General features: G+C 42.1%; 1 protein-coding gene across 9 annotated transcripts in view; it reads right to left on the minus strand.

The window, feature by feature from the left end:
• Nucleotides 1-27,981, minus strand: part of TIAM1 (TIAM Rac1 associated GEF 1) — a 429,921-nt gene that overhangs the window by 110,012 nt on the left and 291,928 nt on the right. For all 9 annotated transcript variants that reach the window (XM_077118818.1, XM_077118816.1, XM_077118809.1 and 6 more), the window contains 3 exons: nucleotides 24,896-25,869; nucleotides 11,164-11,611; nucleotides 6,191-6,363 (listed from right to left, as the gene is read on the minus strand). In XM_077118818.1, the coding sequence (XP_076974933.1) occupies nucleotides 6,191-6,363; nucleotides 11,164-11,611; nucleotides 24,896-25,858 (1,584 nt within the window). In that variant the 5' untranslated portion in view covers nucleotides 25,859-25,869. The remainder of the gene's footprint in view (nucleotides 1-6,190; nucleotides 6,364-11,163; nucleotides 11,612-24,895; nucleotides 25,870-27,981) is intronic.

A 27,981-nucleotide genomic window follows, 5' to 3' on the forward strand; every position in this document is an offset into this window, starting at 1 on the left:
ATGTGACATCCTCAAGGAGTGGACAGATGAAGACCTGACAGGAAATTGTACCTTGTAGGTAGGTAGGAGCTTCTCTGGCTTCAAGTCAGAGAGAAGAACTCTAATTAAAATCACATAATAGTAGGAGCCAGAGGCTTGCCTTGCAGACAGTATGGCACTTTCTTTCATATAAGCTGTTCTAATGTTCACACTCATTCCCACCCCCACCCTGCACACAAAACCCCTTTTCTACTTCGGCTGGTAATATGAATCGCCTTTCCATGGACAAATCTGTGGGTCTCTTAGTAACGGTGTCAAATCGGCAACATACAGCCTCTGGAAAATATGCGTACTGAATTGAGCCCAGGGGCTGGAATAACCTACAAATTACTCCTAATCAGGGTTGATCTCCCTTGCTTTAACCTCACCCCCTACACACACCAGTTTCTTTCAAATTCAGCCCCTCTGGAGTTATGTGGATGACAATAAGTACAAGGCAGAAAATGGCCTCATGGATCCCAAACAACAGTAATTTCCTCTGAAAAGGTTCATTCTGAGCTCTTTCCCACATAAGACGCATAAAAATTTCACCATAACAAGAAGACATAGAGGTTTTCATGAATAAGGTCCTATGTAAGAACAAAAGAGTTTTATTCAATGTGACCTATTGGGTATTCAGACTCTACTAGCAATTTTACAGTGATAAAGGTCCTCGCAAAAGGAATTCAAATCAGAGAAGCGTAAGTAAAAAGGGGACGTTCCTGAAATCAACTGGATTATCATACGACCTGAATAGTGAAGACAAGAATGGCCAAATTAGAAACAGCCCCAATAAGTGGCTTAATTCTAAGGACTAGGTCTAGTGGACTGCAGCCCACTGACTCTTGTCCGTTTTCCCCATAGGGTAAAGAGGAATAGTGAATTAAATAGTATACCCAGGCAGCAAGAGGCTGTGAAGAACGGCAGGTGTAGGTTTGAATCCAATCTCGACACTCGGTGACCACATGACTCGGTGTCTGGTGGCTAACTTTTATGAGCCTCTGTTTCATCAAATGGGGAAGATAAGCCACATCAGTGAGGTAAATTGCAAACACTCAATTCATCCCCCTGATTTTGGTGAGAATAAAAGTAGACTCACATTGTACAATGCTTTGAATTTCGTGGCCCAAGGTCAGGACTCGGCAAAAAAGAGCTCCTGGCATCACAATAATGTCTTTGTTACTGTGGTTGTGATTATTGTTATTAAAGTAGTTAGGCATTTCCTCATTTGCAAGATTTCCAAGTAATAAATAAAAATCTATTCCAGATGCAATAAAATAATGGTTTATAGGATATACAGAAAAAAATTTTCATGACCTTGAGGTATACTGATTTTTTTTTAATGGGACACACTGAGCACACCTCGTTATAAGGCAGACTTGACAATATTAAAATTTAAGACTTCAGTGTGACAAAGAACCCCTTTTAAAAAGAGTAAAAGGTAAGTCACAGTGGTAAATATGTGCAATGCAGAGATGATACACAAAATATGTAAAGAACTGCCATGAATCAATAAGAGAGAAAACCCGATGGAATATGGGCAGGAGACTGAAATAAGCACTTCACAAGAGAGGATATCAAAATGGTCATGAAACCAAAGGAAATGTACTCAACCTAACACTAAGAGCTATAAAAGAAAGGTTTGATAATACAAAAAATCAGCAAGGATCAGGAACAAGCAGAATTCTTCCAGGCTGCTCATGGGAGTGTAAATGAGTTCTCATATTGGAAACTCTTCAGCAGGATCTAACAACCTGAATGCATGCATATGCTGCAACTCAGCAAAGACACTTCTAGGTAGGTGTCTAATAGAAATGTAGGAAAACATATGCTGAGAGCAGGTTCAAGAGGGCTTGTAGCAGTATAGCCCATGATTACCAAAACCTGAGAACAACCCAAATGTATCTACAGTAAGTTTGACCTATGACCAGTCAGACTGGAGCTGACCCAATTTTTCCATGAATTTCTGGCAGAATTGTTAATCGCACCCTTTTCACTCTAAAAATTGTCTGATCACCAAAGAGCACTGTCAACAGGAAAAAGGAATAAGGACCCCTGAAAGGTCATTTTCCTTAAAAGCAATGAAAACACTGCTGAAAATTGTCAGAATTAACTTTTTCAGAATTCTAGAAATTAGCCAGACTTGCAACAATCTCATGAGCATTTCTTGAAACAAATGGCTGAATCTTGGTAAGAACAGCAAGCACTGTGGCATTTTAACTTGCCCTATTCCCAGCCTTCTCTCTCCAGCTCAACAATTATGGTGAAACAAGCAACTCAGTAGCCACTGGAGGAAGCAGAACAGATTTTGAGCTCCCCCAAAACACCATCTTCAAAGAATTATCATTATTTGACCTGCCAGACAATTCTTAGGAAACCCCGATACACAAAGTTTATCTTTATTTGATCTGACTCAGGCTTCCCTCAGAGTAAACAGCTTTTTCCCCAAGGGCATTTGTGAGAAATAATCAGTGGCAGTTGTGTAACATCATTGATGCCTGATGAGGTGATAACAGTTGGGGCAAATAAGTTTACCAAAAAAACTTAAAAGAAAAGCTGGAGAATATGGTGATCATAAAAGGCTTTACAAGGCAACCTAGAAGGTCACATATATGCACACACAGAGGGAAATCCTGAGAAGGACAAAGTTCTCACCTCTGGTTGACCTTGAGACTCTACTCAAGTAGGAAATGAAGGCAAAGACAGATCTGGTTATAAATGGCCTACTCAAGGCACTGAAGGTATACCCCAACATGCACACAGAACCCTTCTGTAAGGACTGGGAAACCTACTGGTCCCAGGCTGTGCTGATTGGAAACTATTATATACCCCAGAAAAGCCATGCTCTTTTAACCCAATCTTGTGGATGCAGACTTATTATGGGTGGGACCTTTTGATTAGGTGGTTTCCATAAAGATGTGAACCACCCAGGTGAGGGTGGGACTTCTTGATTAGATTATTTCCATGGAGATATGGCCCCATCCAAGGTGGGCCTTAATTAGTTTACTTCTACTCTTAGAAGAGCTCACAGAGAGAGAGAGAGAGAGGGAAAGAGGGGGAGAGAGAGACAGAGAGAGAGAGAGAGAGAGAGAGAGAGAGGGAACGTTCACAACACACACAGAGAGCAGAAAGATGAAACCAAGACACAGATGTCTGGAGATGCTAAGCTAAGAGATGAAATTCAGAGTTTGCCCCAGAGAAGCAAAAGAAAGCTACTGGAATCAGAGGCTGAAACCAGAAGCCAGAAGAGGACAGCAAACTTCACTATGTGCCTTCCCAGGTAACAGAGAAATCCTGGACACCATTGGCCTTTCTTCAAAGTCAAGATATCTTTTTCTTGATGCCTTAAATTCAGACACTTACATGGTCTTAGGACTGTAAATTTGTGACCTAGAAAATCCCCTTTAAAGAAGCCAGTCCATTTCTGGTATATTGCATTCTGGCAGCTTTAGCAAGCTAAAACACAAACATTTAAGAATATCTCTGTCCAGTCATTAGCTCCACTGAGCTAGAGTCTTAAATGGCCAAAAATGACCAAAAAAATAGAGACTTCACACTATTCATTCAAGAGAGTCATTAAACAAACAGCAACAATAACAAACCCTGGATAGAGGGGAGGATTATGATTTCCAGAGTTGTCACATAACATTACTTAAAAGGTGTCATTTTCAACAAAAAGTTATCAGACATGCAAAGATACAAGAAGATACAGATACTTCTTTTTCATTTTACACATGAAAAAGAAGTAGTCAATAGAAACTGCCCTGAGGAAGCCCAGATGTTGAACTTACAAGACAAAAAGTTTTAAGTCAACTATTGTAAATATGTTCAAAGAACTAAAGGAAATCATGTTTAAAGAACTAAAAGAAAGTCTCTAGTACCTTAGAGCAGCTAGAAGTAAAAACCTAAAATTGTGGAGTTGTAACTAATACCAAACTCTGAAACCTATTCTACAACTAATCGTACTACAATTACTTTGCAATGTACTTTGAAATTTATTGCTTTTTTGTATATATGTTATTTTTCACAAAAAAGAAAAATAGAGAGAAGGAAGAGTATAATAGAGAAGATAGGATTTAACTAATGAACATGACTTCTGAATCAATATATTGATATTTCTTCTGGTTTCCAGTGTCTTAGAGCAGCTAGAAGAAAAAAATGAAAAATTATGGAACTGTAACCCACACCAAACTCTAAAATCTGTTGTATAACTACTTGTTAAAATGTATTTGGAAATTTATTGTTTTTTATATGTTATTTTTCACAATTAAAAAATGTAAAAAAAGAACTAAAGGAGAGTATGAGATTAATCTCTCACCAAACAAAAGAATATCAACCAAGAGACAGAAATTATAAATAAGAAACAAATACAAATTCTGGAGTTGAAATGTATACTAACCAAAGTGAAAATTCACCATAGGGGTTAAAGAACAGATTTGAACTGGAGAAGAAAGAATCAACAAATTTGAAGTAGGTCAACTGAGAGCATTCAGTCTGAGAAACAGGAAGAAAAAAGAAAGAAGAAAAATGAACAGCACCTCAAAGACAAAGCATACAAACATAAGCATGATGGGCATCCCAGGAGAGGATGAAAGAGAACTATGGACTTAAAGAATATGTGAAGAAATAATAGTCCAAAACTTCCTAAATTTGATTTTAAAAAAATTAATCTACATATCTAATAATTTTTAAAGAGAGACAGACACTTAAATGCATCATAATCAAAGTGTCAAAAGACAAAGAGATAATCTTGAAAGCAGTAATAGAGAAGCAACTTGTCACATACGAGGGATCCTCATATGAACACACGATTTCTCATCAAAAATCTTGGAGGCCAGAAGGCAATGAGAAGACATTTCCAAACTGCCAAGAGAAAAGGATGGTCAGTCAAGAATTCTATACCCAGCAAAACTATCCTTTAAAAAATGGAGGAGAAATTAAGATACGCCAGATAAACAAATGTGTCCTGTGTTGATGATAAAATATACAATCATGCTATTCAAACAAGTAGCGTGTGGAAGGAAGGAGGTGATTTCTAGGGTGCTGGGACTTTTCATTTCTTGTCCCAGGTGACAGTTACATATTTGCTTAGTGATAATTCATTGCACTGTCCATTTATATTCTATGTATGCTTCTTTATGTGTGTTCTATATTACAGAGTTTCAAAAAACAAAACAAAACAGATGTTTCCTTTCCTCCCCAAACATAACTATCATTTTATATTACACTGCACAAATGGAAATAACTTCTGGGGCCAAAGCCAGAAATTTGGTTCAATAAACGATTTCTCCCTTCCATGCCTTTGTTCCCACTCTTTCCTCTACATGGAATATTCTATCTGTCCATTCTCACTTGATTCACCCCTGCTCTTCCTTTAATATTCACTAATGGGCCTTACAGAGAGCTGTCCCTATGCCTATTTTCCCTATTATCTGAGGATACTTTTTCTTTGGACATTTTTAAGGGTAGGAAACATGTTAAGAACTTCTTCTTATGTACCATCAACATGCACTATCGACAGCACTGTGACGAGCACACGGTGAGCACTAAATAAAAGTGTAGGGGTTAAAGAATGAATGGAATAAATGAAGGAAGCCTTCATTGACATCTCAATAAGTTCTGGTAAGACATATCCTGATTCATCAAACTCAAATGATTCCCTATAAAAGCAAATGCACCCAGAAATGATTAGCAGGGGTGTATTTTTAATACAATTGACAGTCATACTTTAAGGAAGTTGGGGAGAAAGCTCTGATAAAATCAGGGAGAAAAACCACTTGGAATAACTAATCACTGCTGAAATGTCATTATTTCACTTAATGATTAATATCAGTAAAGAGAAAACATTATGATGAATAGCAGCTCAAATCCTACCCAAATTAAGGAATTAATGATCCCTTCCTAGTGCTATGCCAATGATGCTGGTAATACTCTGAGAAACCCTTCAACCCACAGCAAACCCAATAAGTTTCTCAAATCCAACTCCCTGCCCCCAGGCTTCACTGCAGATCCTACTGGGTGAGTTCTCATTCCTGGAATTTGGTTTACTTTGCCAGTCACCATTTTTATTTATATAATGAGCAAAAGGAAAAAAGAATGGGACACAGAGGAAGCAGAAGAAGATCTCATGATCAGAGTTTGAAGCGACCTGCAAAGGAAGTACCCAACAAACCTGAAAGAGGAAGGCATCACCCAGGCCATTACTGAGGCAGAAGACAAAGTCTTTCTTCGGGTGCTCTGGGACAGCCTGCACAATGCTATTCTCCACCCAGACAGCATGCTTGGGGATGCTGTTGTGATCTATTCCAGACCGGCCGTCGCTCTCGTAGAAAAAGAGCGTACACCCTGGGAAACAGAACAGAGGTCTGCATGAGTAATTTGGCATTTGTAGAACAAAGAGCTTGAAGTAGAAACTATCATTTGTGTCTTGTCATCTGGAAGAGATTGGAAATTAAAGCATCTGGAGCCCAGGGGGTAAAGAGAATGGGGCCATACTTGTACTCAAAGTCTTGGACAGGTTTAGAGAAAGGCGGAGGGGCTGAAATCACAGCTTCTCAACCTGCATGGCAATCCTTCATGCATGCCCAAGTTCTTCAACATTCTTAATTCTCTTTGGGAATGTCTTGTTATAGGTATTCTCGCAGGTACACACAGGACTCCTGACTCCTCGGTTCAGAGGTAACCACAGAATTCTACAGGCCAGAATTCTGAATAGCCCTGTGTGAGTGCTGGAGCCAGTACTGTCTCATTAGAGCCCATCCCAAGTATGTCTCCCATGAGATGTATCCAGAGAACTCTGGAAAATATATTAGGTTTCTTGATCATGCCGTTGGAAAGAAACAATATAAGACTGACTTTGGGTGCTTTAAGAACAACAAAAGAAATTTTAGTTCTTTTTCATAAAATGTTTTTTCTAGAAGAAGGCATATCCTTGTTCCTACTGAGAAAGGAAATACGTGGTACATATAAGAAAGCCTGGAGTGGAAGCCAAGATCCCAGTCCATACTTGTGCTGTGAAACTGTATCAGTAGCAACAGAAATCTTCCATAGATTTGGGGCAACTTAGTTTCATCGTATCATTTGCCATTAGCTGAACAAGAGATTCTGTGTTATTGCATATAGCTGAGTGTTTACTCTTAACTACTAGAAACCAATTTCAGGGGAAGACCAGGTCCAATTTGATGACTCCAAACTTCAACATCAGCTACTCTGTCAGCTTCTAGCATATGCCTTACTACAAGCATGGGCCACACTTTATGTGAATTGCAATACCCTTGAAAGAATAGTGTATTCAGCTACAATAGAGTTTCTATAAAGCTAATTTGCTCATGAGTGGTTACTAATGTACAATGATGTAGACCAATGGAAAATCATGTTGGTTCAAAGGTAATTTTTCCAGCCAACACATAAGATATCACATTAAAATGTAACAGCAGGGGGCAGGCCATGATGGCTGAGCAGGCAGCATTTTCATCTGCCATGCCAGAGACCGGGGTTCGATTCCCGGTGCCTGCCCATGCAAAAAAAAAAAAAAAAAAAATGTAAAGCAGATGAAAACAAAGTATCTAAAAACAGTGAAATGTAACACACCAGTAGATAATGTTCATTCATTCCATGGTATTTGTCCTCCTTGGTGCAGTTTGATCATGGGTTCTACTTAAAAGTTCATATTAGTTGGTGCTCCTGAGGCTTCATGATTTTATCATTTTTGTCCTTCTCTCACTAATTCAGGGGCCTCAACTCTTCCTTCTACCTATGTCCATCAAGTTATTGTTGACTTTAAAAAAATGGTAAAGTCCCACGTATTCTGTGGTATTTATTTATTGTTCAAAATTAAGATGTCTTTTTAACTATGTATTTTTTTTAGTAGAGCTGTTATGCTTTAGTTTTCTAGTAGAGAAGCTGCATACATACTTTTAAGTTATTTTGTAAAGTGACTAGTCTGCATTTGTCCTATAACCCCTGTTATTTTGAAGATCTGGTTGTTTTACAGGAGCATAACCATTTCCATGCCATAAACTAACATTGATTCAGAGATAAGCAAAAGACGAAGAAAAAAAAAGGAAGACACTATTTTCTTCTAGATCAGTGATACTCAAGCGGGGGCAATTTTGTCCATTAGGCGATAGCTGACACTGTCTGGAGACATTTTTGTTGTCACGACTTGGGGGTAGGGAGCTGTTACTAGGATGTCTTGTCTAGCTGCTAAACATCCTACAATGCCCAGGACAGCCCCCACAACAAGGAAGGATCAGGCCCAAAATATCAGTAGTGCGACTGTGAGAAACTCTGCTCTAAATAGTCCTGGGGGCTAATACAACACTAGTGATTTGTAGATCTTTAACATAAAGGGAGCAACACAATTGCATCAGATGTTGAGAACAGAGGGAAAAAATGTATGCATAAGAAATTAGGGGCACCAACCAATCCAAGTCTGTACACAAACTGAACACTTAGGGTCTTCCCAAATGGCTGTTTTACATAATTTTTCAGCTTTGGTTTAGAATCATCTCTAGACGCTTTAGAAGTCCCTTTCAAGGGAGTAGGGGACTGAAATTGGCTTTTACTCAGTTATCAACTTGGTCTAAACTTAAAACTAATATGAACCTCCAAATCTGAGAACGCTACACTTCCCAATTATAGTCTACCTACCTTCATGTTCACAGGAACATAAATGAAGTGTATGCACTTCAGCTGCCCATCGAGACACTTCAGAAACCAATATGAAATAAAATCATTAAAAAAAAATTATTCTGTCTAATCTAAAAGAATCTTTGGCAAAAGCTCTACCCTACAGTTCCCAAGTACTCTGAGTTTCATCTTAATATCCAAGGATTGTTAAGTCAAAGACAGCAGCAAGTCCAACTTCTGAGTGGCAAGGATAAGCCTTAAGAATGTCAATATATAATGGGAACCCATCAGGGCTGAGAAATGAAGGACCCAATGGCTTCGTGTTCTGGGCCCGGATCCCGACAGATGTGTCACTCAGATATGGGTCACCAAGTTAAGCGAAGGCGCCCTTCCTCTAACATGCTCCTGAGCTGGATTCTGCAACACCCACGCTCTGGCTTCCTGTGTCATTTATTCTGAGAATGACAGACACAAAACAAGCCCCTCTGCTGTGTCCCAGTGAAATATTGCCTTACTATTTTTAATCTAAACAACTAACACTGCTTTTCCCAAATTTAGTGTGGCCAAGAATCACCCAGAAAGCTTGTTTAAGCTGCAAACTCAGGGCCCCACTGCCAAATCTTCTCACCCAGCAGGTGTGGGAGTCCAACCCAAGAATCCACATCTTCAACAAGTACCTCTGATGACTGCGACACAGGATGTCTTCTCATCAGGCTTTTAAAAACTCAGCACTCACTAATCAAGTAAATGGTAGGACATGCTGCTACAGGGAACAGAAGCTGCAGCCCTAGCAGTGGGCACACATGGGGCAGAGCATGTGCGTACATATATACATCTACAGAATTTCCTCCAATTTAAAGTTCTCAATCTAAAACTGTGTTAAATGTACTATAAGGCAACTATTTGATTTGGCATAAAAAATAAATTTGGAAGTTTAATATCCATATGCCACAGGGTTGTCCACAGAAAATATTATGCTTGTCAGTGCTCTGTCTTGTGTTCAAACTTGAACACCACTGATTCAGACTTTCAGAATGAGAAAGGGACAGGAGGAAGAATTTGACTCTTCCTGAGGCATTCTTGGAAGGACAGCAACAAGACATAACAACTAGGCAAGACCAAACCTAAACTACATCAGTTTTAGACACACAGACTACATGGCAATAGGGGAAGCTGCCCAGGACTATCAAAGGGTCCTTGCTCTACAATGTGCATTCTCCCTTCCTTCTGCCATGATAGCACATTCAGTGCTCAGCTGGGCCCACGGCCACTGAAGATTAAAGCAGCCATCCCCACCTCCCTTGCAGCTAGGTACTGTTCATTTCTGGCCAATGGGATGCAAACAGTGACAAACATAACTTCCAAGTCAAGCCCTCAGGGAAAAGAGATACATGCTGCACTTCCCCACTTTTTCACTGCATGTTGACCTCCTGGTGGCAAGCTATATAAGCCACAAGACTAAAGAGGATGTCCTGGGAGGAGGTGAGCAACAAGACAGAAGTAGCTTGGAACCCTGGACAAATTAACAGGAAAGAGTGAACAGACCAAACTTAGATGGTCTACCTTGTACCAGAGGAGGGGAGGGAAATTGTTCTGTCTTGCTTAAGGCATGGTCATTGTGGGTCTCTGTGCCAGCAAAACCTTTATCTTAACTAACACCCACTTCCTTCCTGATTGGCCATGTGCTGGAGCTGCAACAACTGGCAGCACTTGGTGGTAAGCCCACCCAAACCCTGCTCATGGGCATCGGGCCTGCTCATCACCACAGATGCACTGTGTTCACATCACCAACTGTGGCTCCAGGCTGCTCTGTGCCTCGAGGTTTGTATGTCCCCATACCAGTCACAGCAGGTGAGATTCAAGATCAAATGACCTAGTTAATGCTCTATACTACTAGGTCAGCCCAAGCTTGCCATCTCCTGCTCCCTTCCTTCCTCCTTGTTAACCTCCCTAACCTACCCTGCCATCTACTAACCATGCATCTACTAACCATGCATCTACAGCATGACTAAAATTGTTAAGTGTACTCGGAAAGCTCACAAATGCATTACAAGCTCTATACCACCAAGCCACGTGCAAGAATATATATGCATACTTCATAAAGGCATGTCAGATAGCAACAATTATTAAAATAGCATGGTTATTAACGAAAGGAAAATACAAGGATATATACATGTTTGCATATATCTGCATATACAAATACAAATATACAAAGTTTGACTGCAAAATTGTAACTGCCTTTTTCACAAACATATGATCATTTAGCCATTCAAATAAACATTAGGTGTAAACCGATAAAATTGACCGTAGTCCTTGTCTTTTTTAGCCTTTAAAAATTTGAAGGATTCTTTTTTAAAAAAACGAGGGGGAGGGCAGGACTCATCATCTTTCAAAACTGCCATCAGGGCCACAAAATAGCCATTAGACTGTCTCCCTAGCTTGGGTGTGAAAAAGGTAAAGAATGCAGAACACTATTTGAATCTGTGCAGTGGCGCATCCAGCGCCGCCCCTCACCTTTCAGGGACACCCAGTAGTGCTTCCACTTCCTGCGGGTGGCCGACTCCACCTTTTTGTTTTTCTTGTGCACCAGGAAGTTCTTGACGGCCAGGGCGCCGGCCTTGCGCACCGTGCCCTGCGCAGCCGTGAGCAGGATGTCCGACTGGCCGGGGGAGCTGAGCGTGCCGCTGCTCTGCTCGTCGCTGTGCGCTGAGCCCGCCTCCTCCAGGCTCTCGCTGTTGGTGTTGCTCATCTCCAGCTCCCGCCGGAAGTTCTCATAAACGCCCTGGCGGGTGGCATCCCCTGTGGAGCTGCTGCCGCTGTCGCTGCCCACGAAGGCCCGGCCAGTGGGGGGCGAGTAGCTGGAGGTGGTGGCATTGGAGCGCCGGGAAAGGAGGTCCGTGTCGGTGGTGGCCCCTTCGATCCCACTGTCTGCAAACTCACTGCCCTCACCTGCGTTAACATCCTGGGAGGTGGGGGAGTGGGGGGTAGGGGAGGGGAGGGGGGGTTAGAAAGGTGTTGGGGGAGAACAGAAGACACATGTTACAATCCAGAAATAACCCTGGAGCTCCTGGAAGTCCAGACCCGGGCTCTGGGGCAGCAGGAGACCCCCTGCTGACCTTTCAGCTCCTGACCTTTCCTGGGCCACTTCACTTCCTCCTTAACCCTTGGACCTGCCCAAACCCAACTCACCCACAGACCCACTGAGGAAACACTAAGCCATCCCAGCATGAATGCAAACAATTTGGGGGATTCGAGAAATATAAAAGCAACAAGGAACACTTTGAAGAGCTTAGTTATCTGACTTAGGTAATTAACTAATTGGCAAATCAGCTATTGAGACTCTCCCACCATCCTGCTCAGAGAGCTGGGCACCTCAGCATCCTCACCCTCATCAGCCCTGCCTGGAAGTTCCAGGGAAAGTCTGCAGGCTGATGAGTGAGTTGTTCCAGAGGCAGGGGATGTAGCGGGTTTACAACAGATAACAAGGTCTTTACATCTGAGACTGAAAAAAATAAAATAATGGGCTTGCTTAGGAGCCTGTTGTATGATGTGGCAACTAAAAAGACATGTACCACAACTCCCACTCACCTAGCAGGTACCCATATCCCAGGAGCAGGCAACAGTCCTCAAGTCCTAATCAGCTTGGCCACCTGAAAACAAGCAGCCTCTCCAGCCACAGGAAGTCTGTGGGGCCCAGGAGCCCATCATGGCTCTCCAATTACCTTGCTCTTTCAAAGCCGGGATGCTAGGAGCCAGCAGCAAGCTTCTTGCTGTCCTTGGGCCAAGTGACAGGTTGAGGCAAGTGCCAAGTGGCTGAGGGTATCAATTCCCGATTTAAAAACATTTGGGACTTCTAAAACATTGCCTCTGCTCCCATGCTGAATTTCTGGGACAAGACAGGTCTGCTCTTAAATCAAAATCTTAATTGCTCTCAAGTGCTATGGGCATTTCCATAAACAATAGCTAAATAATGATAGTAATCAAGAGAGGAGAAATACAGTGATATAGGACAGGACAGCTCAGCAGTCTTGGATGAGAAATGAGATTTCTTTTGCGTAGAGGAAGAGAATGCAAACAAGACTCTGATATGGAAGACACAGTCAAGTAATAAATGGTTTGGGGGGTGGGTTGACCACTAGTTTTTTTTTTATTTTGAGCCTTTCTTTTCATAAATAGCTAATTACAGTTTTAAAAATTTTGAAGTAACCATAAAAATTAATGCTTTGGGCTCATATCTCTGCTGAGAAGCAATGAGGTAGAACAAACCAAACCACAAACTACTATTACCCTGCATGAGACCTGCACAGGCACTGTCCATATTTCTATGCATCTAAAGTTAGGGAGTTGATCAGCTCTAAGTTACCGCCCTCAAAGCTCACCTTCATCATGAATAAATACTAAAAGAGGTACACAACCAGACAGGAAAAAAAAAAAGCAGGAGGGCAGGGGGAGAATACAGCAGGAGGTGGTTGAGCATGCTTCTCTGGATCAAGGATATTTCAAACAGGTTTAGAGGTCTGGGAGTTAGAGGAATTAAGAGGAACAGACAAACTGCAGCTGCCACTTAGACACAGAGCCCTGTAACTCTCATCCCATGGCTTTGCTATCCGCTCTCCTGCTTTATTAACCTCCATAGACAGTCACGAAGTACACATTAAAAATCCTCTACGCAAAGATGAAAACACGGTTATCAACCCACATTTCTCCATGGCAAGGACATTTAACATATGCTTCCCTTTTGATTTAAGACAAAGATTGGATAAGAAAATTTGACAATCATTGATGATTCAACATACAGTGGGGGGAGATGAAGAGTTTGTAAATTTTCCAAACTTTTGGATTCATTTTCTGTCTCAAATCCTCTTCTGCAAGAAGGTAGGAAGTGAAGGGATTCCTTGATTATAATTGCTCAGATGCTCTAAAATGCAAAGAGGTGAAATACACATCTCGTTTGCAAGCAAAGATCACCACCTGCTACCTCACTAATTCATTACAGCAAGATTTAAGTACAAAATAAGAGAGAAACAACTTCTTGTAATTCCCAGAGCTCTCTAACAATAAGGAACCTTGCAAAGCCATCTCCTTAATTAATAGATAAAGACGCTGGGGTCCAGAAAGTTGCGGGTCTGGCAGTGGCAGAGGTAAAGCTGGAATCCGTATTTCCAAGTAAGCTTTCCACTCTAATACAGCTGCCCCATCACTCAGCTGCAGGTGGCACCAGGCCAGATTTTATCTAAATATTCAACTTTATGCCTTCCCCTTCATTTACCAACAGGGACAGGAAAGGATGAGTGACTGTTCATCTATTTCCCTTGACTTGCTCAGCAAAGAGCTAAAAGCTGAAAAATGGAGGGCAGGAGAAGGTGAAAGATGGATCGGGGATGGAGAGATGGACACCGAACAGCTGTTCCTCAGGAGTATGTCTCTTCATAGTCTACTGCATTTTCAGAAACTGTTCACCCCTTAGCAAAAGCATCTTCATTTAAACTAAGAGTTAATGCCCAGAAGAACACTCACCTCTTCATAAGGCCTGAACATCTGCTCATGCTAAGCTGACACTGTAACCTTGCAGTGGTCCAGACCATCTGTGTTCAACTCTGGGATCCAAATGGATTCCTCCAGACCTGAGGCCCAACAGCCCCAGCTGAGGGCATACTTGGGAAATGCACGATCCCAGGTAACCATTGGGGAATGCTCTCTTATCTGCAATCCAAGCAGAGGCTCCACCTGGTCTGCACAAATGGTTAATCAGGCTCGGTGGTACACATCCCTTCTGTGATATGTGGCCTGGCCCTTTAGGAAATAGATTGGCTGCCCGGACCCAGCCCCTGTACAGTCATGAAGCTTGAGATGTCCCAAATACCTAGAAGCCTGAACCCAGAGCCGGCTCAGTGCTCTACTCTCATGGGAAATGGCAACTCAACTAGAGGAACTACCCAACAGCTGAACTGCCAATGACTGGCTCCCATGTCCTAAATACAAATAACATTGTGTGTGGGAAAGAATCAACCTATAGTAAGGATGTATTATCCAGATTTCCAAGCCCCACCCCAAAATACAAATTTAATAGGCCTCAGGCCTCAGAGAGGGTTGGAGTCTCTATTATTATCCAAAGCCAGACGACTCTATTATGGAGTATCTGGGGACACACTTCGAAAGATCCCACCCAGCCCTCTGAGGCTGTATCCCAAATGTCTACCATTCTCAAATGCCAGGGAGCCATTACACCCTAATGTGGTTTCCAGCTCAGAAGAAAGACAGCAAAACTACTCCTTCTATTCCTCATTACGATACAAAATGCCCCCGCCGTCATCTTTTGGAAAGGCCCTTCCTTCTGCCCGCCACAGACCCTAGGACACTTCACACCTGAGAAACCTGGTTCTCCCCACACCCTGAAGCACCTGCTGAACCTCCTTTCCCAGTACCCCTGGAATCCAGATGATTGACACCAGGGCACAGTCCCTAGGCACCTCGACAGTCCTTGTGGGAAAGACAAGGCATACTCCTTTGTATCTACTTAAATGTCTTAGAATCTAATCTATCCTAAAAGATTTAACCAAATACCATATCTTAATCAAAAAGTTGCAGGTGATGTTGGTAAATGATAAGACCCTAGACAGAGAAGTAACTCTCAACATGCTCCAGAAACTGATCAAAAGATATCCTGAAAACTGCTCAACATAAACTATCTCATGTAAACATTCCATTGAAGAGGCTTCTGATTATTAGTACCCTTTCACTGGGGTGGGGACTCTGGAAGTCTCAGGACAAATCCTCCACAAGCCAGATTTTCAGAGCACCCACTAGTTTCCATTCCATTGGCATGTTTCTAAAATGAATGTACGCACTTCCCTATTGGATGCACAAGTGCCCAGCTGTATCGCAAAAACAGAAAACAGCTGTTGGGCTAGAGTTTTCTTAGCCATTTTAGCTGGGCAACAAATGCTTAAATGAGCTGGCATACTAAAATGGGGGAAGAGGCAAATTCAAAGCCTATTTTCACTGCCTTGAAAACTGGAGGACTGCCCAGGATGAATGTGGGCTGATGACATATTGTGGTAAGGCTCAACTTGTTTCTACAGGGATTTACAAATACTCTGGGGGACAAGTTTTCTGCCTTAACAATGTGTGGATACAATTCTGGAAAAGTAATTAGCCACAAAGTGCAAGGGCCCAGGGGCAATTCAGGGGCTACACATGCACTTATAAGTCAAAAGTAATTGATAACCATTTTGTTGGTCATTTTATTTAATATCCCTGATGGATCCAGCTTAGCTTTAGGAATGGTGCACTGAATTTCTAAGCAGGCTAAGGAAATTCTGACCTGCAGAAGCCTTGAATTAGAATATTTTTATTATATATTCTATATAAATAATATTTACTTTATACAGAAATTAAACTATACAAATTTAATATAATTTATATTATTATAAATATAATATTTATAGATTAAATTCTGAAATGTTCCTTCTCTGGTTTATCACCTTCTTACCCCCCAAACTTAAGTATCCCAAAACATAATAGACACACAAACTAACATCTTTGGTTCTCATCTCTCTCGGTAATCTCAGGACAGCAAATATTAATTCTAGGTAAGTTACTTAACCTGTCTGTGCCTCAGTTTCCTCTTTTGTATAAAGAGAATAGCATTCAAGTCTTGGACTTTGTAAGATGCTGAACTAACCCAGGAAAGGTGTGGAGAACTGTGTCCAGCACATAGTAACTGTTCGAAAATGTTAAAAATAATTATCTCCTCCTCATTCTTGCTTTCATTTCAGACTGAGAGGGCACTGCCCGACCTCAGTTACTAGGTCCTCCTGCACCAACATGGAGGATGTGATAGAGCTCAGCAGTCTGAGATCTATAGGAAAACCAGTTAAGCAGACCGATACGAATGGAAGTCCATGAAATCCCTTTTAATTTTATTTTCATATTTAGAAAGCAGCACAATAATAAGAAACAGTGATGTTTCTTACATTGTAAATTAGTAATGGATCTTTACTAATAATTACCACCCCCAATTTGCTAGAAATATTAGTGTCCATTTTCTACCATCTAAGGCCTTTTTTTAGTGGTGATTGGGGGAGGGGTTCCCTACCCAGATTTCAGTGCCTTTTTGAATTTTTAATTCTGAAATTTGTAGAATTCTGCCTCCTGGACCTCCCTTCTGACACATCCCAATTCCCTTTGGGACATTTCTAGAAACCAGCTCTATCTGCCCTCTTCTTCCTTTCCCAAGCAAAATCTCTACTCTCTTTTATGCTTCTGACACCCATTCTCCTCTTCTCTAATGATCTCCAAAATCTAACGATCAACCAAAATTCTTATGGTTGCCTAAAAGGGAGCCAGAAATGAGTTGACAAGTGCTTAAAATTTGGCTTCAAGTAACTCCTGATTAGAGAGCACTCTATGTCTACATTAAATGAATCATCTCTCCTTTCATCTATCTTTTCTCCATAGATGCCTCAAACCTAGCAGGCTTCCCTCCTCACCTCACTACCCCATAATCCATCTATCATATACCCAGTCCCTTTTCTTCCTTCCCTAGGGCCACATCCCTGGTTCAACAATAAGCTCTCTCTTCTAACTATCTTCCTTCAACTAATGCATCCTGCACACTGTTGCTAGGTAAATCTTCCAAGAGCTCAGGCTGCCATTTAAGGTCCTCGAGAAAATGTCCAGCACTAGTCCTTGAAGTTTGGCTGCACACTACCCACCAATGAAACTGGAGAACTAACTCCACTGCATACCCCCAGCTTTTCCTGCTTCCAGAAATACTCATCCTTTAAGGCTCAGCTCAGGTGCCTCCTTCTTCACAGCTGGATACATTCTCTCTCCCTCCTCCAATTCCCATGGCAACTTCTTTGCAGCTTCTCCCCTCCCCACTCGCACCTCTGCTCCAGCCACCCTGGCCTCCTTGCTCTTCCTCAAACGTTCCAGGCATGTTCCCATCTTAAAGTTCAATGCCCAACTCTTACCACCTTCAACTCCCTACTCAAGTCTGCCCCCTCAAGGGGGCCATCCCTGACCACCCTACTTGAAATTGCCACCCCAACCTGATCTTTCTCATCTTGCTCTTTTATTACCCCCATAGTATACACTTAGAATGAAAAATGTTTTCTACACACACAAACCCATTTCACTCCAACTAGCTCCAACGAGCTGTGGGGTATTTTCTCTCACTGACACATCCCTAGTGGGATGTAGCAGGCACTTTTTAAAAATGTATTGAATGAATTAACTGCTCTTTGTTTCTCACCATAATCTCAAAAATGAGGAAAGCCACTTCTCATGGACTATATTTTAGTTTGATTGATTTAATCATTTCCAGGTTCAGTTCACACTCAACCAAAGATGAGGTGACGACTCAGTTCTAATTGTATAGCTTAGATCTGCAACCTTTAAGCAACCCAATTTTATCATGTGTTTTATTGCTACAACCAGACTTGGAAGAGTTCTTTTTTTTTTTTCACTTTTCCTTATCTTTTTCAAAAGTAGAGAAATTAACAGAGATATATTAGAGCCTTAATTCTTAAAGATAATTGCATAACAATATAAGCTTGTACAATGTGACTGTGTGATTGTGAAAAACTTGTGTCTGTTGCTCCTTTTATCCAGAATACGGACAAATAAGTAAAAAAAAAAAATGGGTTAAAAATAAATAAATAATAGGGGGGATATAGGGTAAAATAAATTAGGTAGACCGAAAATACTAATGGTCAATGAGAGGGAGGGGTAAGGGATATGGAATATATGAGTTTTTTCTTTTTTCTTTTTATTTCTTTTTCTGGAGTGATGCAAATGTTCTAAAAATGATCATGATGATGAATATACAAATGTGCGATATTGTGAGCCATTGATTGTACACCATGTATGGACTGGATATGTATGAAGATCTGTCAATAAAATAAAAAACAAAAAAGAAAGAGAAAGAGAGGGCGAGCAACGTGGCTCAGTGGCAGAATTCTTGCCTGCCATGCCAGAGACATGTTCAGGTTCAATTTCCAGAGCCTGTCCATGCCAAAAAAAATTAAAAAGAGAGAGAGATACTGGGCTATCTCATGGCCCAGAATGGATACTCTACCAAAGGGTGTTCCAAAGCAAACTGAGCTCAAATAACATAGGGAAAAGCTTGTGAGGGTGTTTCCTACATTCTCTATGGGGCTCCAGCAGACACCCTCTCTGAAGCCTTCCCAGAAGGCTGGCTTCACAGCCACATCCAAAAGGGTTCCTCTCTTTGCTCAGAGGGCTCTCCAGCTCTGATCCCAGCTGTTAGTTCTCCTCAGTTATGCTATAAAGCCAATAATAACACTACCGTTGTGACATAATTTGAGTCAAGGGGCACAGACTTTCCTCATGCACTAAACTTAGAATGTAATTTTCAAAGAACTGAACCTTCCCAACTTACTCTCTACATTATTAGTAAGCTCTAGAAGTGTGGTCCTAGACTCCTCAAGATAGGTTCAGGGGGCCCAGGAGGAGACCACCTTTTCCTCAAAGACACTCCCCAAAACAGCATCTTCCAGGACAGCAAACACAGAAGAAGGCACGAGCGCTAGCTGTCTTCTGTTATGGCATTACTCATAGAGATGTACAAAAATATAAAACAATGTCTCTTTTCTTGCTAATTTTTTAATTTAAGAAAACAAAGCTTTTTAAATTAAAAGTTACTTATGGGAATGTGTTATGGGTGTATTTTTAAATTTTTTTAAATTTTTTAAATTTTTTTAAAATTTAAATTTTAAATTTTTTTAAATTGCTGTTATTTTTAAATAAATTAAGTATTTTTTATTTCTCTTTAATTTCTATCCATAAATATTCATGGATAGAGTTCACATAAACAGAAGCCTTCTGGAGTCAGCATTTCTATACAAGAATATAAAAGGGTCCTGAAAGCTAAGAGTCTGACAAACTGCTGAAATAAACCATCCCAAAACTACCCACCCACCCTCTAACCTGCCTCAAAAAAGCAACATTGAGCAAAAGAGATGGATTTTCTTGTTGACATTTGATGGGCTCCTTTTCAAAAGAAATACCTCATAGCTTAACCTAGATGCCAGAAAAATAAAGATAAAGAGGAAAGTGAGAAAGAACCTAAGAACAGAAAACAAAGGAAGAGGGAAGGAAGAGAGAGGGTTTTTTAAAAGTGTTTTACATGAAAATATTGTATCTCATGAAAAATTAAATTGGAGTTCTTAATCAGAAGCTTTGGGATGGATTTTGGAGTGCAGGGCTAAATATCTCCTAAAATTATATGCAGAACGGGTGGCCCATGCTTTCCTCCAAGGAAAAGGTTTGAATGTTTTTATCGGATTTCCAAAGGAGTCTGTGACTAATGGTTAAGAATTAAGTGGATGTTCACGTCACTTTTAGTCCAGGGAACATACTTTGGAGCCATTTAACCTACGTTGTAAACCAAAATGAAATTCTGCAAACTATACAAAATTTTTCGAGGAACTAAAAAATTTTCTGATAATGCGTCACCCTTTATCTTGCTAAAATCACAGACTCTAATACTTGCTTACTGAAGAGAGAAAGCATCAGGGACTGCTCCACCTAGAGTTATCTTGTCCACTTCTCTCAACAGCCACTGTTTTAGGCCACAGTAGTGGTAAATCATTATTTTCTTTTCAGGTGACATGTCCTTTTTTGTTCCTATACCAAAATGGAAGGTTTTGATCTTGAAATCTGAAAATACTTTGAGCTGACACCTGTTCAAGCATGACGAGGAAGTGCAGAAGGGGTGTGCTTTGCAGAAAAAGACCCTGGCCAGTGAGTCAGAATACCTGGATTTTAATCCAATTGTGCGACCCTGTCACCTGTCTCTTCAGATCTGCTCCTTCCTCTGAAAACTACTGCAGTTGGAATAGAGAGAGTCCTCGAAATTCCAAAGAGTTAGTGACACTTAAATCATATTGAAATGAATCCCTGTCAGTGGACAACAAAGTCTATGCCTTAGTCTGCCAGGGCTGCTGTGACAAATACACAGACTGAGACTCACACAACAGGAACTCATTGTCTCACAATTTGAGAGGCGAGAAGTCCAAATATCAAGTTGTTGGCAGGATCATGGTTTCTCTAAAGTCTACAGTGTTCTGGTGCTGGATTACTGGTAACCTATAATTCAGTCTCTGCCTCTGTCACATGGCCGCCTCTCTCCCCAGAAGAAGTCTCTGCCTTCTTCTACTGGGTCCACATTTCCTCTGCTTATAAGGACACCAGACCCTACTTATTGGATTAAGTATGGTCTACCCTGATTCCGTTTGGCCTCACCTTCAACGAATAACATCTCCAAAGAGCCTCTTCAGGAATGGGCTCGCATCCGCAAGACTGAGAGTCAGACCTGAACATGTCCTTGTGGGGAATATGAATCAATTCACAACAGTGCAGAAGCTCTAGTTAAGAGCTCTGCTTTAGTTTATTCTCACTTCACACAGGTGTGAAGAATTTCTGTGTCAAACACACAAACCTAATGGCATGAACTATACCTGGGGGAGGGGTTCTGAGCACAGGTCCAGTTGCCGCTTTCCCAAGGCCATTGCCCCCTGGGATGTATTCAGTACAGTGATCCACATTCTATGGTGTGGAGAATGTATGGCTCCACACCCCAAGCCAAAGCTTCCCTTTGAAACACAGCACCTGACTGAAAAGGCAGATGTACATCTTTAGCTCTAATTTACCCTCTAAAAGTCTCAGATGCAGGAGAGCTGACCTCTAGAAGATTAAGCCAAATTTCACCATCTTGAGTCACCACTATTCATTGAGCATCTACTATGTGGCAGACACTGTGGCAGAAGCTTTGCATTCATTCCCTCATGGAATCCCTACATCGGCCTCCTGGAAGGCACTAACACCCCTTCAGGGTGCAGGGGACAGAGCTAGAACTTGCACCCTTACATCTGCTGGATGAAAGACCTCTTTCTTCTTTGCATGGTACCTGGCTACCTGCTCATTATTTATTAACCATACAACTCTCAAGAGAAGCCAAAAAGACCAACTAGCTGTCAACTAAATCCTAGGAGCAATCTATCATGTATTTCTACAGGAATTTCTACTTATGTTGTTTCAAGTAGTATGAGGTAAAGCCCCCCAACAAATAAATACCAGAATGACTTGCAATATAAACTTTTATGTGCCATGTGTGCACACACACACACTTAAAAATGTATGAACTAAACAAATAAATCCTGAGCACTTACCATGTGCCATGTGCTAGTACACGTGTCCCTTTTTAAATCTAAGCATGAGTGGCAGTGCCTCCTGTTTCAGTAATACATCCAACTATTGAACAAATAAAAATTTAAAAAATAAAAATAAAAAACAGGACGAATGGTCAAAAACTCTTTCCTGGTCATTTCCAAATTCAAAGGAGTGTTCACATTATTTCAAACAGAATATATTTTTCTTTCAGGCTTAGAAACCATGCTCTTGGACCCTACATCTGCCAGGAACTCTTTCCTGGGGAGTAAAACTGCTGAAAGGATGAGTACAGATTCAAATACATCACCAGGGCACATGAGCGGACTTTAATATAATCTATGATCCAAGCTTGCCAGAGAAGTCCCCTGGTCAAAAACTTTTACCGAAAGAAAAAAAAAATTATTTTCGAAGAAGCTTCCACACCCACTGTCTCTTAAAATACACTGTTTGGGACATAGAGGGCTCTTAAGAAATAGCGTTGGATGAACATGCCAAACTTAGAAAAGGGAGTGTGGGTGGACGGACAGTGTTGTGCAGAATTCTGGGGTTTGTTTCAAGTCATTAAAGATCCTCACTCAACATTTAAAGTCAATACGGAAATAATCATCCCATTCATTTTAGAGACTCCACAGAACACTTCCACACACAGGGTCCCGTGTGGTCCAACTAAGGGCCCTGCCAGAAGCTGACATCATTCACGTGGACAGGAAAGGAGCCTGCGGCTCAGCCAGATCGAGTGACTTGCCCAAGGTTACCCGGTTAGTACGAAGACGAGCCAGGACACAAATGCGTATCTCATGGTTCCCAGTCCACTGCACTTTGCATCACATTAAACTGTCTAAGAAGTGGCTTTACGAGACATCACATTTAGATGATCTCACCTCCATATATTAACAATTTTAGGAAGGCAATGAGCAAAAGAATGCAAATTTTATGCAACGATTACACATGAGCTCCTGGTGGTACTGTTTACACAAGGCAGAATTGCTTGTCTTTCTTCTGTGGGTGTCCAAAACTCAACCTCCCCATCAGTAGGTTGTGGAGGGAAGCACAGCCTGACTTGACCCCAGTACTGGAAACATAGAGATGGGAAGCCAGAATAGAGCAAGGCACCTCTCTCTGAGCTTACTGAGATCACATGCTAACACTGTGCCAGGTAAAAGTGCGAGTTTCAGGTAACGCTTCTTTCTAACCATAAATGTCAATGTACCCTTTCCCAAATTCCAAAGGCTATCAGACCATCTCTTTGAATCTGTCCTGCGATGCCAATCTTCAAGACAGAGCCTTCGGTAGCCTTTCAGGTGGCTAGTTAATAAGTTATCTAATTCACCTCTCTCCCCTACCTGTCAAGTTGACCAATGCAGGAGTAACCTTCACAGGGTAGGCTGAAGGAACGGGGGCCTCAATCAGTCACTGCATTCTCACTTGAGAAGAGAGACGGGGAATAATTCAACTAGTGCATCCGGATGTAAGCCTCATGCTCACCTTCTCAGACCACAAATTCAGCCTTTGGAACATCTATGTTTCTGGGAACCAATATTTTGATACAAACGCCAAACTACCTGGGTCCTCAGCTAACACCATACCACTAGTAACAGAAATTACAAGTAACATCCCCCCTACTGACTTCTTCCTACGTAACAGGCACTAGGCTTTGCATAAATTGTTTAATTCCATTTTCTCAAAAAGCCTTAGGGTTATCCCCATTTCACAGAGGAAGAAATCAAGGCTTGGAGGGACTTAAGTAACTTGCCCAAAGTCACTTGGTAAGAACTGGTAGAGCTGGGATTTAAGATAGGACTGACCAGCCTGGGTACCAGTGCCCCTTACCCCATCAGCAGAACCTGCCTCAGGCAGGAATGCAGACAATCTAATGCCAATCTTCTTTGCCCTGCACCCCCCATCCAGGTTCTCTGCCATCTGCCCATTATATTTGGACCTTACCAAATGAACTTAACCTTGAAATGACCATTGGCTTACACTGAGGAAAGGCCAGAGGCCATAGCACCATCCCCTATTGGCCAGGTCAGAGTGTACATACTGCTTTCCCAGTGATGTCTGCTGGTCCCCCTGGTGGGTGATACACCTTTCAAGACAAATTGTCCCATATGGATTTCTAACTTGAGGCACTGTCCTGCAAACCAGCACAAGCCAAGACTTCCTGAACTCTGCAACAAGGAACACAATACTGGGCAAGGACAGAGGCACGCGCAGCTGAGTGGCATCTTATTATCCTAGAACTAATTATAGGTACCAGTTACAGTAACGGGTCCTCCTTTCATTAGTAAGACACTTTCAAAATCTTCTTAAAGTGTATGCACGCCTGCTTTCTCATGCCTTAGACCCCCTAACAGGCAAATTAAGCATCTTTATCCCATTTCTCAGAGGAGCAGCTACAAGTCAGAGTTTGCCCAAGGTCAAATAACTAGTTGGCTGCCTAGTAGGAACTGGAGCTCACCCACATTATCCCTTCCGCTACGCCTCCCTCTGAAGACAGGGTTGGCCAACATTGCAAGGAACAGGAAATTGAAATGGCTTCTGGAAAGGCAGAGAGCATGCCAACCACAGAGAGAAGCTGAAAACTGACCTGAGCCCTCCCTGAAATAAAAATGGCTGTTCAAATGAGCTTCCGACTAACCTCTTCCCACCTGCTACACTGAAGAAATAAGCTCCAGGAATCCAGAGTCTCCCATTCCTCTCTGTCTACTGAAAGGGCTACCCTAGAAAGAAAACTCTGAATGAATGAATGGATGACTGAGATGCTGCTGAAATTCTGAGTTGGAGAGGCAGTTTCCCAATCTGAATTTATCAGCTTTATTCCCTCTCCTCTCTCAAACCCCTCCCCACCCATCCTGTACCACAGAAATATAAGACAGGGGGAACCAAAGAGAGACGTTTTCTTGGGGGAAGCAGCACCAGCTGCGGCAGCCACCAGGCAAACAGGTTAAAATCCCATTCAGAAGCCGGGAAGCAGAGAAGAGCAAAGCCATGCACTTCACGTCATGCACCATTCCCAAAACATTGCAAGTGTTTCTGATCACTTTACCTGAGTTGTTTTCGCTCTTCTGCCTTGCATGCTGTTGCTATGGCTAATTTGTGGGTTGGTGGCACCTTCGGAAAGACAGTGAGATTTCCTACAGGGAAGCGTGTTATAATTACTGTACGGAGGAGTCTCTTCGGCAGCAGCTGGTGGCATCTTATGGTTTGCGAGATCTGGAATATCCGACACCAAATTCCGACAATAGCCTGCAAATTTGCTCCTCGGCCCTCCGTTTGCCGTCACCCCGGAGTTTTTCTGAGCGTACAAGTCACCCAGGGAATTGGCACGCTGACAGGTGCTGAGCTGCCGCGGACTCGCCCCTGCTTCCATCCCCCGAGCTTCCTCGCAGTCTTTCTCTTCGGCGGAACCCAAGATTTCTTCGTTGCTTGTTAAATGTTCTTGGCTCAGATCAGAGAGTGAGAATTCCAGGCTGTCCTCCCGCCAGATGTCTGCAGATTTGGAGCGCTTCTTCTTAAAGCTCGCCGTCTCCATGAAGGTGGGCCCGTTGGATGTAAAGGGACGCTGCCTCCTGCCTCCCTCAGCCAGATACGTAGCGTCATCCCCATAGAACCTGCTCTCCTCGGAGTCTGGCATGCTCTGCACAGAGGCTGCCGTGAGGACGATGCTGCTGTCGACGCTGGGGGTGATGGAAGAATCGGTGTAAGACACGGGTCTCAAGCCCATGTCCACGCGGTCCACCCAAATCGGGCTCCCGAAGTCCTGCAGGGTGCCTTCCTGGGAGAAGGGCTCCAGGCCATTCTCGGCCAGGGACTGGGGGATGCTGGGCGTGCTGCTGGAGCGGGTGCTCACTTCGGAGTTTCTGTGGCTCACCTTCCCCGAGGACACGTGCCTCGACCTCCGCGATTTGTGCGAGAGGCGCAGCGAGCGGGACGTGTGCTTGCGCCCCAGGCTGGCATGCTTTTCTCCATAAAATGCATGCTCTACATTTTGACTCTCCGCGTTTCCCATGGTTTTAAGGTCTGTAGTGGAGGAAGATATAAATAAATAAGAAGGAGAGGATTAATGCAGTTAGGAAACGGGATGGGCAGCTGAACAGAAAGGACTTAGCATGGAGTCCTTTCCAATACCTTGGCTTCTGGGGGTCAGGGAGGTAACAGCCCACCATCCTACATGTCCCTGGCAGGTCCATGGACTCGGGCACCAGAGCTAATGTCACCTGCCTTGACTGCCCCTGAGATCTGAAAAAAGAGCAAAAATAAGAGCAATAAAGGATGAGACTCGTCTTTGCCCAAAGCACAGACGCCTTGGGAGTCTGCCAAAGGGTACTGCCTTTGGCTAGCAAAGCTTAAGTCCTTTTCTTCCTTCCTAAACACTATAATTATATATTTAAAGTTCTACTCCAATCCATAAATTGAAAACTGCCAAAGGAGTGACTTTCTGCTTGAAATACACACAGACATACACTCTGAATTATATATGAGCCAAAAAAAAAAAAAAGCAAATAACTCAAGAGGTGCATTTGGTAACTACCCTTGCTCCCAGTGATTTTCCTGCTTCATTAGGACTCAACCACATTTCAAAATCAATCAAGAATGGAAAATTCAAGATGTAAGTCTGATCAACTCTTCCTAATAAATCAAGCCAAAAGGGAAAAGGGCTTTTGTCTTTAATTCCACAGCATTGTAAAGACCTTGGTTTGGGGATGGGGTAGGGGGGCGGATTGGGGTGGGGAATGGGGGAGAAGATGGGCAAAACAAAATAGGGACCCTGCCCCCTACTTGGCATTGGAATAATGGGCTTATTTCTGGGAGCAAATCCAACCCAAGAACATTAATCTAGTACAAAGTGCCTTGCAAACAGAAATTCACATTATGAAACCACTAAATGTGATTTGGCCTTTTGGAGCGACCCAGGTAAATTCAAGCCCCTGCTTCACAAAGACATTTTTCCAGGCTCTCTCCCTGACCTGATGACACAATTCTGTTGCCCCTCTGTGGGAAACAGAAAGCTCTTCAAAGCCTGACAACTGTGACCCTATTCAGCATCTCCCCATGGTTGCACATGAGCTCCCTTGGCACCACTTCAAACTGTATACATTTAAGATACGTGCATGAAAACGGTCAGAAATGTAAGCTGAAAAACAGAGTAACTGGGCATTTCTGTGAGCTGATTTTTTAACCACCTGTAGAGTCATTTCATTCATAAAATATTCCCTGCATACCTACCACGTGCCAGGTTCTATTTTAGAAGCCAGAGATACAGCAGTGAACAAAACAGATGCTTTCCCTACTCTCATGGAGCTGACATTCTAGTCAGGAAAGGCGTCCAATAAACAAAACCATGAAAAGGTATCTGGCAACTTGGGAATAGGGTGTGAAATTACCATGACCGCTGCAAAGAGTGTGAAACACCCTGGAAGATAACATACTTTCACAATTGGTCCAGGAGTCACTGTACAATCCTAAAGACACTGCTTAAAATTCATAAGTCCATCTTTACCGAAACAAAACTTGTGGCAATAGGAAGGGGAAACTGTCATATAAATTTCCAGTGAGTTCAAAGGCAAGTCATACAGACACCAGATGTTAAGCTATTCACATTCCAGAATATTCTCTACCAGGTCACACATCACAGGAGTCTGAGAAGGAATTTTCCAAGAATCTCTTTCTTAGTGAGTATATTTCAAAGTAGTATGTTCACATTTCTCTGGTATCTTTAAGCAGCAGGAAAAAAAATGATGTAAGCTTAAATCATTATGGGAATTTAATGATCAACTGTCCATGCATGACCACTTATGTTATCTAAATTCCTAACAATAGCATGTGCTACATTTTTAAGTTAAAATTTTTTTAACACCATAAGCATTCTAGTAACAATTAAAGGACATGACTGATATTCTTAGTGTTTGAGATTTTTTTTTTTAAGTATAAATTAAGCTACCTGGAAGTGTCTGTATATCTATAGGCTTTGCCAATAAATAATAAAAGGCTTAGAACAAATGCTAGTCCCAGTCTCCACTTTAAGAATAATAAAGTTTAAATTCAAAGGGTGAAAGAGTTATGGTGAAATAAATTAAGTGGAAGTAAAGGCAAAACCGTTACCTCAAACACACCAGGATTTACCCCCCCTCT

Source organism: Tamandua tetradactyla, chromosome 10, assembly GCF_023851605.1.
Source record: "Tamandua tetradactyla isolate mTamTet1 chromosome 10, mTamTet1.pri, whole genome shotgun sequence".
Lineage (NCBI taxonomy): Eukaryota > Metazoa > Chordata > Mammalia > Pilosa > Myrmecophagidae > Tamandua > Tamandua tetradactyla.